At 36.4% G+C, this 11,985-nt stretch overlaps 1 protein-coding gene across 1 annotated transcript in view; it reads left to right on the top strand.

Moving 5' to 3' along the window:
* Window positions 1-529: 529 nt before the first annotated feature.
* LOC144615275 (EF-hand calcium-binding domain-containing protein 13-like) overlaps window positions 530-11,985 on the top strand; it is a 37,188-nt gene continuing 25,732 nt past the window's right edge. The window contains exons 1-4 of the mRNA XM_081794822.1: window positions 530-662; window positions 4,562-4,634; window positions 10,820-10,963; window positions 11,297-11,365. Of these exons, the coding sequence (XP_081650948.1) occupies window positions 648-662; window positions 4,562-4,634; window positions 10,820-10,963; window positions 11,297-11,365 (301 nt within the window). The 5' untranslated portion in view covers window positions 530-647. The remainder of the gene's footprint in view (window positions 663-4,561; window positions 4,635-10,819; window positions 10,964-11,296; window positions 11,366-11,985) is intronic.

Below are 11,985 nucleotides of genomic sequence, written 5' to 3'. Positions count from 1 at the left end.
ACCTCAATTCCTTCATCTGAAAAATGGGGATAATAATGCCTATCTTGGAATTATTATAGGTAATAATAGACTTAAGTAGGTAAAGTAGAAGTACTCAGAAGAGTCTCCAGCACTTAGTGTTCAGTAACTGCTAGCTGTTACAATACACAATGGTTTTTTTTTTTTTTTTTTTTTCAACATTTTTTATTTATTTTTGGGACAGAGAGAGACAGAGCATGAACGGGGGAGGGGCAGAGAGAGAGGGAGACACAGAATCAGAAACAGGCTCCAGGCTCCGAGCCATCAGCCCAGAGCCTGACGCGGGGCTCGAACTCACGGACCGCGAGATCGTGACCTGGCTGAAGTCGGACGCTTAACCGACTGCGCCACCCAGGCGCCCCTACACAATGGTTTTTAAAACTACTAGTAATTTCATGTAAAGTTCTTTTATGCAACTCAAGCCCATTAAGTGAAAGTGAACAATGTACTCTTATTTCTGCTGTTGAAGCACGTTTTTGCTCTTTTTTTTTTTTTCTCAGTGACACAGCTACTCTTCATTACTATTCAAATTCTCCAGAATGATCTAATTGATGTCTCTAGCCTCAAGGCATTATTGATGAACAATGACTTTCATGCAGCTAATGTTTTACTTGATGAAGTATTAAGACATGGACCTGAACATGGTTAGTAGTCTGAATGCATCTAGTTGTAAAGGCCATCATCTACCAGTGGGGATGGGAGATGTATGGATGGGATATACAGCAATGGAGGGCACCCTGGGGGGGGGGGGGGGCGCTGCAGTGAGATGACTGGTGAGCACCAGTGCCACCATAGTGTGCCAAGCCTGAGCTCTGTGAAACTGAACAGATGGGTGAGTCTGGGCCTACTTTATCCCTGTGGGTGGTGGTACTTGGGAGATGAGGTCACTTTGTGAACTGACTGGCACGGGCAGTATTCAGTCAGAGTGCCATGCACAGAGTACAACAGAGTCCGTGAGGCCCTTCGCCACGTGTTAACCCTTTGGAAGGTAAACTATGCTGATATCCAGGAATACCTCAGGGGGTGTTGCCTGCGGCATTGGCTCAAGGAAGCAGATGTTTATAAATGTACAAAATAACTGCGTTATTTTAATGACTGGTATTGTTGAATATCATTTTTGTTACGTTTTCAAAAGAGTTGGGGAATATTCTTTACTTTCCTATTCTCTGTAAGAGATTTTTTTCTTCCTCAAATGTTAAGCAGAACTCACAGGTGAAGCCTTATGGGCCTAGAGTTTTATTTATGGAAAAATTCTGGATTATTGATTTAATTTCTGAAATTGTATGGTATTACCAAGAAAATATTCTATTTTCCTGTCAATTTTGGCAGGCTGTGTCTTTATAGGAATTTGTCCATTTCATCTGACTTTTCAAATGTATTGGATAAAGTTGTCCTTGACATCTGCTTTTTATCTTTTTTGATTTCTGCTTCATCTGTAATGATACCTTCATTTTCATCCTCAATATTAGTGACTTAGAGCTTTTTTTCCCCCCACTCCACCTCCACAGAGTTTTTCTTTTCCTTTTTGTAAAATTGAGATATAATGGGCATATAATAACATTATGTAAGTTTAGAGTGTCCAATGTGTTGATTTGATACATTTATATATTGCAATATAATTATCACTGTAATGTTATCTAACACCTCTATCACATCACGTAATTATCACAATTTCTTTTTTTGTGGTGAGAACATTTAAGATCTAGTCTCTTAGCAACTTTCAATTATGTAATACAGTATTAGATCAGCACAGCATTAGATTTCCAGAATTTATTCATTTTAACTGCAAATTTGTACTTTTTAACAGTATCTCCCCAATCACCCCACCCCCTAAGTCCTTGGTAACCACCATTCTGCTCTCTTTCTGTGAGATCGGCTTTTTTAGATTCCACATATTAGCGATATATACAACATTTGTCTTTGGCTTATCTCCTCTAAGCATAAGGACTTCAAGATCCTACCATCTTGTCGCAAATGACAGGATTTCTCTCTTTCTCATGGCTGAAAAATACTCTGTTGTCTATTTTCACACTACCTCTGTTTATTCATCTGTTGATGAGCACTTAGATTGTTTCCATATTTTAGCTATTGTGAATAATGCTGAAATAGACACAGGAGTATGTCTTCAAGATCCTGTTTTCGTTTCCTTTGAATATACACTTGTAAGGGGAATTGATGGTTCATATCGTAGTTCTATTTTTAATTTTGAGGGGAATTTCTATACTATTGTCCATAGTGGCTGCACCAATCTACATTGCCACCAACAGTGTATGAGGGTTCCCATTCTCCACATCATCACAAATCCTTATCTCCGGTCTTCTTGATGATAGCCATTCTAACGGGTTTGAGCAATATCTCATTGTGGTTATGATTTGCATTTCCCTGATGGTTAGTGATGTTGAACACCTTTTCATGCACCTGTTGGTCATTTGGATGTCTTCTTTGGGAAAATGCCTATTCTATTGCTCTGCCCATTTTTAAAATAGTTCATTTGCTTGTTTGTTATTGAGCTGTGTGAATTCTTTGTTATATATTTTGGATAATAATCCTTTATCAGATATATGGTTTGCAAATATTTTCTCTCATTCTGTAGGTTGCCTTTTCATTTTGCCGATTGTTTCTTTTGCTGTACAAAAGTTTTTAAGTTGAATGTAGTTCTGGGGTGCCTGGGTGGCTCAGTCGGTTAAGCGTCCGACTACAGCCAGTTAAGCTTTCGACATCAGGTCTTGATCTCATGATTCTTGAGTTCAAGCACCATGTCGGGCTCTGTGCTGACAGCTTGGAGCTTGCTTCAGTTTCTGTGTCTCCCTCTCTCTCTGCCCCTCCCTGCTCATGCTCTGTGTCTTTCTCTCTCACAAATAAATAAACATTAAAAAAAAGAAAAATCTTAAATGGCATCTAGTTCTACTTGTTGATTTCTGCTTTTGTTGTTTGTGCTTTTGGTGTCATGTCCAAAAAATCATTGCCAAGACCAATGTCTGAAAGCTGTTTCCTTATGTTTTCTTTACAGTATCAGATCTTACAATTAAATCTTTAATTCATTTTGAGGTAATTTTGGGGAGTATCCCAAGTGGTTATTCAGTTTCCCAACACCATTTGTTGAAGAGACCATCCTTTCTCCATTGAATGTTCTTGGCTGCCTCGTCAAATATTAGTTGAGCATATGTGGGGTTTATTTCTGGGCTCTGTCACTTCTGCTGTAAACTTTTCTACTTTTTTTTTTTTTTTTTTTTTTTTTTTTGCATTGGGTTTTTTTTTTTTTCTTCCTTTTCTCTCTCCCCCTCCTTTTTTTTTTTTTTTTTTTTCCTTTTGGTTCTTTTCATGTCTATCCTTTATGTCCCTTACTATAGTTTGTCATATCCATTCTACCTTGTGTACCTTTACTTTACTTGAGTCTTTATTTTGGAGCTGACTTGGTCTTTCTACACAGTCTATTTTCTGAGTTGTTGGCTCCCATCTCAAATCTTCCTTTGTCCATTTCTATCCTGATTTGTTGAAAGAGTTGAGGGTGTTGGGTGGCACATTCAGTGTGGAGCTCTGTCTTCAGTTTCTACTGAAGTAAATGAAGTCCGTTTACTTTAATGGCACCTTTGGGGCAGAGGGTGGGAGGTGGGGGTAGTGAGCCTTCTGACATTTTGATACTGTTTAGTAGGGACTTCATCTTTAACTGCTTCTTTCTTTTCCTTCACCACCAAATTCTGTGCACTGAGTTCCACATCAAGATGCCATCTTTGGTCCTATGGATTTCTAAGCCTTTTTCTTAGATTTCTCCAGAGTAAATTTAGGTGGTTACCATTATCCTAAAAGTGGTGTTTCTTAACCTTTAAAAAAAAATATCACTCCCCTAAGGAGACTTTTTAGACATTTTTGTCTTTTTCACCATCCCACACGCTATGAATGTTTAATGCCAAAAATAAATATTTGCTTATGTACTGTGGCCACAAACCATTGTAATGGCTAAGATTTTTTCCCCTCCAAGAACCTGTTTTCCTTCCTGAAAGCCTATCACCCTCAGTGAAAATGCATGTCCTAAAGGTATCTAGAACTTTAGTTTCTGCTTATACTGCTAAACCCTATTTTCTAGAATTTCACTTAGATGTTAACACATTTGTAAGGAATATTGGCCTATAGCCTCTTTGCCTGCCCACCGTGTGTTTGTTTTGTTTTGCTTTTGTAGTTTTTGGACAAGTAGGAGCTACTGAAGGGTTTTATTCAGAGGAGTAACCAGATTTTTTTTTTAAAGAGAAAGACCTCTCTTGCTGCATTGTTTAAAATAAATGGAGAGAAATGAGACTGATGCGATAGATTTTTAGCAATGCTATTGTAATAGCATAGGCATTAACTAATATAGTGATATATTCAAGCAGTATTTGGAAATAATTGAATAGAAATTGATAATCATATGTATGCAGAAGTTAAGGAAGAAGGAACAGTACAGGCTGACCCCCGGGCTTTTCACCTTTGTTATAACTTGACTATTAACTGCTGACAGATTAATTCAGAAGCAGTAATTCCTTCATCTACATTTTACTTTGCATTACAGAAAATGGCAAGATTACCTTTGAAGAATTTTTTTATTAAGTTCTGTGATACATTGAACATGCCTAAAGCCTCAGGTGAGTTCCACTTAATATGTATCTACTGGCTCTGTGTGGAAGGACAGGCAGTGGTTTTCATGTTAAAACAACACAGGATTGGGGCGTCTGTGTCACTCAGTTGGTTGAGCAACTGACTCTTGACTTCGGCTCAGGTCATGATTCCAGGGTCATGGGCTCAACCTGCATCCATTCGCGCTGAGTATGAAGCCTGCTTAAGATTTCCTCTCTCCCTTCATCCTTCTCCCCAGCTTGTGCTCTCTCTCTCCCTAAAATAGTAAACAAACAAACAAACAAAGATGTTTTCAAAAAAAAGATGTTTTTTAAAACATCTTTTAAAAAACACACAGGATTAGATAAAGCACAGGTAAGTAAGAAACAATATAAAGATAAAACAATATAGGGGCACCTTGGTGGCTCAGTTGTTTAAGCGTCAGACTTCGGCTCAGGTCATGATCTTGTGGTCTGTGAGTTGGAGCCCCCCATCAGGGTCTGTGCTGACAGCTCAGAGCCTGGAGCCTGCTTCGGATTCTGTGTCTCCCTCCCTCACTGCTCCTCCCCCACTCGCTCTCGGTTTCCCTGTCTCTCTCTTTCTCAAAAATAAACAAACATTAAATTTTTTTAAAGATAAAACAATACAGTATTAGTTTATATAACTTGTGTTTGAATTATATGGCAAAGACTGCTAAATTTACCCCAAACTCAAAGTTATGGGTGGTTTTACTTTGATAGTGCTAGAAAAATATTAGATTATATACTGTTCTCTGAGATTATTCACTAGGTATATCTGACCTGAATTTATTAGAATATTATAAACAATGAGAAAATAATTTTTAGAATGCAAATTGGTGCAGCCACTGTGGAAGACAATATGGAGTTTCCTCAAAAAGTTAAAAATGGAACTACCCTATGACCCAGCAATTTCACTACTAGGTATTTACACAAAAGGTATACAAATACTAATTTGAAGGGCCACATGCACCCTGATGTTTATAGCAGCATTGTCAACAATTGCCAAATTATGGGAAAAACCCAAATGTCCATGGATTGATGAATGAATAAAGAAGTTATGGTGTATGTATATGTATATGTAATGGAATATTACTCAGCCATCAAAAGAATGAAATCTTGCCATTTGCAACAATGTGGATGGAACCAGACTGGATTATGCTAAGTGAGATAAGTCAGGCAGAGAAAGACAAATACCTATGATTTCACACATGTGGAATTTAAGAAACAAAACGAATGAACATAGGGGAAGGTGGGGGAAAGAGAGAAGCAAACCATATGAAGAGTCTTAACTATAGTGAACAAACTGAGGGTTGGTGGAAGGAGGTGGGCGGGGGATGGGCTAAAAGGATGATGGGTATTGAGGGCATTTGTTACGTTGAACACTGGGTGTCATATGTAAGTGATGAATCACTAAATTCTACTGAAACCAATAGTACACTATATGTTGACTAACTAGAATTTGAATAAAAATTTGAAAAATAAAAAGAAGACAACTTTAAAACTTTTGACCAACCTAGCAAAGTGGATTTTATACCTATCTTTTCTGTTTTTATGTATTCTCAACTACTCTCTTGACTATATTTTTGAGGAGCAAATTTATATTTATTGCAGTATAACTTGCGTGTAGTAAAATTCACCTTTTTTTAGGTATATTGTTTTTTGAATTCTTAAAAATAATGTCATGTAACCATTACTAAACAGCACATAGACTGTATCACCACAGAAGTTTCTTTGTGTCCTTTTGTAGTCCATCCATTTCGCTAACCCTCATTCCTGGTGACCCCTGATCTATTCTTTGACTCTAAAGTTTTGCCTTTTCTAGGTTGTCATGTAAATGGAATCATAACATATGAAGCTCATTTGAGTCTGGCTTCTTTCACATAGCATATTATACTTTACATTCATCAACTTTTTGCATGCAGTGTGTTTATTTTTATTGATGAGTATTATTCCATTACATGAATGTAATGTTTGTATATTTACCAATTGATAAACTATTGAAGTTTCCTGGGTTTTGGTGATTATGAGTGAAGCTGCTATAAATATTTATGTACAGGTATTTGTGTGGACATATATTTTCATTTCTCCTAGTTGAATACCTAGAAATGGGATTGCTGGGATATATATTTAAATTGATAGAAACTGCCAAACATCAATTTATGATAGATAACATCCATTTATGATTAAAAAAAACCTCTCAACAAAGTGTGTACAGAAGAAACATACCTCAGCTTAATGAAGGCCATATACGAAAGGCCACATATATGCTCAATGGGGAAAAACTGAAAGCTTTTCTTCTAAGATCAGGAACAAGACAAGGATGCCTATTCTTGCCAGTTTTTTTGTTTTGTTTTGTTTACTAAAATATAGTTTACATAAAATGTTATATTAGTTTCAGGCATACAACATAGTGATTCAATAATTCTATGTATTGCTCACGTCTCACCATGATAAGTGTAGTTATCATCTGTCACAATAAAATGTTATTACAGTGTTATTGACTATATTCCCTATGCCGTAATTTTTCTCACTACTTTTACTCAACTTGTGTTCATAGTATTGGAAGTCCTACCGAGAACAATTAGGCAAGAAAAGGAAACAAAGTCATCCAAATTGGAAAGAAATAAAACTGTTACTATTTGCAGATAACACAATATTATATGTAGAAAACCCTAAAGGCCCTATTAAAAAAAAACTGTTAGAACTAATAAACAAATTCAGTAAAGTTGCACCATATGAAATCAAATAGAAAAACCAGTTGCATTTCTATTTGCTAATAAACTATCAGAAAGAAATTAAGAAAACTATCCCATTACAATTGCATTGAAAAGAATAAAATACCTAAGAATAAATTTAACCAAGGAGGTGAAAGACCTGTACACTGAAAACTATAAGACATTGAAGAAAGAAATTGAAGATGATGCAAATGAATGGAAAGATATTCCATGCTTGTGGAGTCAAAGAATTAATAATGTTAAAATGTCCATACTACCCAAAGCGATATACGGGCTCAATGCAATCCCTATCAAAATTCCAATGGCATTTTTCACACCTAGAACAAACAATCCTAAAATTTGTATGGAGCCATAGAAAACCCTGATAGCCAAAGCAATCTTGAGAAAGAACAAAGCTGGAGCCATCATACTTTCTGATTCCAAACTTTATTACAAAAGTATAGTAATCAAAACTCTATGGTATTGGCATAAAAACAGACATCAGTGGAACAGAACAGAGAGCTCAGAAATAAACCCTTGCATATACGGTCAATTCATTTATGACAAACGAGGCAAGAATATATAGTGGGGAAAGGACAGATTCTTCAATAAGTGGTGTTGGGAAAACTAGACAACCACATGCAAAAGAATGAAACTGGATTCCTATCTTAGACTATGATTAAATACTTGCTCTTGTAAGACCTGAAACCATAAAACTCCTGGAAGAGGAGCGCCTGGGTGACTCAGGTAAGTGTCTGGCTTGGCTCAGGTCATGATCTCGCGGTCTGTGGGCGTCGGGCTCTGTGCTGACAGCTCGGAGCCTGGAGCCTGCTTCGGATTCTGTGTCTCCCTCTCTCTCCTCCCCTCCCCGGCTCATGCTCGCTCTCTCTCTCTCTCTCTCTCTCTCTCTGTCTCACAAAAACAAATGAAAAATGTTAAAAAAATTTTTTTAACGTTTAAAAAAAATCTAGGAAAAAACATAGGCAGTAAGCTCTCTGACATCCATCTTGGAAAAAATTTAAAAAAAAAACAATTTTATCTATTAATACAATATCATAGGTAAAGTCAAAGAACAAATAACAATATGGTAGAAACTATAATGTATATCACAGAAGAAAAATAGAAAAATGGGCAAAAGTCATGGATATATAAATCATAAAAAAGATCTTAAATGGCTTATGAACATATTAAGAGATGTTTGATTTTACTCATAATAAGAAATATGCAAATTGAAATGGACATACAATTTCTCACCCATTAGATTGGCAAAAATTGAAAACCTTCACAACTGTTAGGTTGTAGAGAAAAAGACGTTTACCTATAGCTGGTGGGCGTTTAACATGCTACCAGTCTAATGGAGGGAATTTGGCAATGTCTAACAAAACTACATATGCCTTTACCTTTGGACCCAGCAATCCTGCTTCTAGGAATTTTCCCTGAAGATACCTTCCAACAATGTGAAAATATAGATACATAAGATTATTCATTACAGAATTATTTGAGATGGCAAAAGAATGAAAATACTTAATGTGTAAACATTGGAGGTTAGTTGAATAAACTTTAGTTTCTATGTACAGTAGAGTATTATACAACTCTAAAAAAGAATTTTTTAAAAAGGAGTTTCAGGGGTGCCTGCATGACTTAGTCGGTTAGGCGTCCGACTTTGGCTCAGGTCATGATCTCACGGCTCGTGAGTTCAAGCCCCGTGCCAGCCTGGAGTCTGCCTTGGATTCTGTGTCTCCATCTCTCTCTGCCCCTCCCCTACTCATGCTCGCAGGCGCGCTCTCTCTCTTTCAAAAATAAACATTAAGAAAAAAGAATTTCATACCACTACTTTTTGTACTACTGATTTTATACCTTTCCAGCATTTAAAACTACAAATTTCCCTCTGAGCACTTTCACAGCATCTCACAAAATTTTATATGTTGTGATTTGATAATCACTTATTTAAAATATTTTCTAATTTACCTTGTGATATCTCATTTGAAACATGAGTTATTTAGAAATGTACTATTTAGGGGCACCTGGGTGGCTCAGTTGGTTAAGTGTCCGACTTCGGCTCAGGTCATGATCTCATGGTTCCTGGGTCGGAGCCTCGTGTCGGGCTCTGTGCTGACAGCTCAGAGCCTGGAGCTGCTTCGGATTCTGTGTCTCCCTCTCTGTCTGCCCCTCTCCCACCCACGCTCTGCCTCTCTCTGTCTCTCAAAAATAAATCAACATTAAAAAAATTAAAGAACTATATTATTTAATTTCCAAATATTTGGACATGTGCTAGGGATCTTGTTACTGATTTCTAATGTAATACACCTTGGTCAGAGAATTTATTTCGTACAATTTAAATTCTTTTAAATTCATTAAGATTTGGTTCAAAGACTAGCATGTGGTCTACCTAGGTGAATATTCCATGTGCACTTGAAAGAATGTATATTCTGTAGTTGTTGGGTAGTGTTCTATAAATATCATTTGGTTAGATTGTTTGCTAGTTTTGTTGGATATTCTAATTTCTGATTCTTTTTAAACATTAAAATTTTTTTTGTTTTAATATTTATTTTTGAGAGAGAGAGGGAGGGAGGGAGGGAGAGAGAGAGAGAGAGAGAGAGAGATAGAGAGAGAGAGAGAGAGAACGAGCAGGGGAAGGGCAGAGAGAGAGGGAAACACAGAATCCAAAGCAGGCTCCAGGCTCTGAGCTGTCAGCACAGAGCCCAACACAGGGCTCTAACTCATGAACTGTGAGATCGTGACCTAAGCCAAAGTCAGACACTTAACTGACTGAGCCACCCAGGCGCCCTTAATTCTTCCTGATGTTTATTCTAGTTGTTCTATTAATTACTAAGTGCAAGATTTTCAAATCTGCAGTTCTGATTATGGGTTCATGCATTCCTCCCTTTAATTCTGCAAGTTTTTGCTATATTTGGAAGGCTCTTGTTAGATGCATGCACATTTGATATTGTTGCAAAATTTAATGTATATGACCTTATGAAATGTACTTTGTCTGTTGCTCTCTTTTGTCTTATTTTTGCTGCTCTTCTGTTTCTTTCCCCCAGTTTCCTTACTTATATTTATACATTTCTGTGTACCTATTGTCACCTATTTTAAATTATTGTAGGTACATAAATAAATACAAATACTGCCTTTTCTCTTAAGTATAATTTTATATCTTGGGAGATTTTTTTCCCCACTTTTTTTTAAATATAAAGGAGACGGGTGTCTGGGTGGCTCAGTCGGTTGAGCGTCTGACTTCAACTCAGGTCATGATCTCGCGGTCTGTGAGTTCGAGCCCCGTGTCAGGCTCTGTGCTGACAGCTCAGAGCCTGGAGCCTGCTTCAGATTCTGTGTCTCCCTCTGTCTCTGCCCCTCTCCAGCTCATGCTCTGTCTTTCTCTCTCTCTCTGTCAAAAATAAATAAACATTAAAAAAAATTAAAATATAAAGGAGAAACATGAAAATTCCTTTCTAACTGAAGGTGATTATCTCTTCCCAGGAAATAAAAATCAATTTTACAACATCAACATTTACAAAAATGAACTTAAAGACATTCCTGTACTTCAGCAAAATTTAAATGCCATTGGAATCTATCTAACAGATGATAAAATAAAGGAGACTTTGGATAACACTAATCCTAACGGTGAGTAATTATTTCAATTTAAAATAACAAATTTTGCATATTTCAGAAGTTTCACTCTAAATGCCAAAGGAAATATACTGCCATATATCTTTTAAAAGAGAAATTAAAAGTTGTTTCTTGTCTATCAATTTACGGGTTTTTATCAGAGGAATTGATGTTCAAAGTGCATCTCTGACAGCTTTATTTTAGGTCTATTCTGCATATCACATGTGTCACAATAGGATTACCAGTCCTCTCCATTATTTTTGTGTTTATAGCTCTGGTGTTATAACATCAAATGGTCCTTTTTACAATAATACCTAAATTCTTTCTTTTTTTCTTTTTTAAAAAAAGATGAAGTGGTGAGTTTTAAGGATTTCATCAGAGAATTGAACAACAGTGATGAATTTATCGAGTGCCACAGTAAGTATGAAATTCAAAATGCATATGAACAGAAACTTCATTTTTGGGGGTTGGTGTATGTATAGGTATGTGTGTATATAGACTTTATATATACTCTACCAAACCCCCCTTTTATGCATTTTCTCATTTAAACTCAGTTCATGTTGTAAACTCTAGGTTTTCACACATAGATGCATATTTTCCATACTGTAATATTCTTGAATTATTTAAAAAAATTTCTGTTGTCTCTCTTTCTTCCTTGTCATGTGTTTTATTGCTATATTCTTTCTTTTGTCCTCACTAATGCTGATGGGGTTATCCATCTTATAATCAAAGTAACAGGTTTGCTTTTTTAAATCACATCTAATGACTTTTCCCCTCTGTATTCTTATCTTTCTTGTTTATTTCTTCATATATATATTTTTTTACATTTGCTCTCTATCTCCTTGTGAAAAACACTGGCTAAATGCTTAACTTTTTTCGGTTTGTTTTGAAATTTCAGCACAGTTCTATCATGGGGACACTAAAACAGCCTTGGACCACAGACATTGAGATTGAGAACTGTAGTCCTAAAACTGGGGTTTTAAAAGAAGTATTGAAATAAGTGGATTCTCTCTAAATAATCTGTACTTGGAATGCAG

This window comes from Panthera onca (assembly GCF_046562875.1).
Source record: "Panthera onca isolate mPanOnc1 chromosome E1 unlocalized genomic scaffold, mPanOnc1 haplotype 2 h2.Chr16_ul_5, whole genome shotgun sequence".
NCBI lineage: Eukaryota > Metazoa > Chordata > Mammalia > Carnivora > Felidae > Panthera > Panthera onca.
The sequence above is the reverse complement of the archived record's forward strand: the minus strand, read 5'-3'. Positions and strand labels throughout refer to the sequence as shown.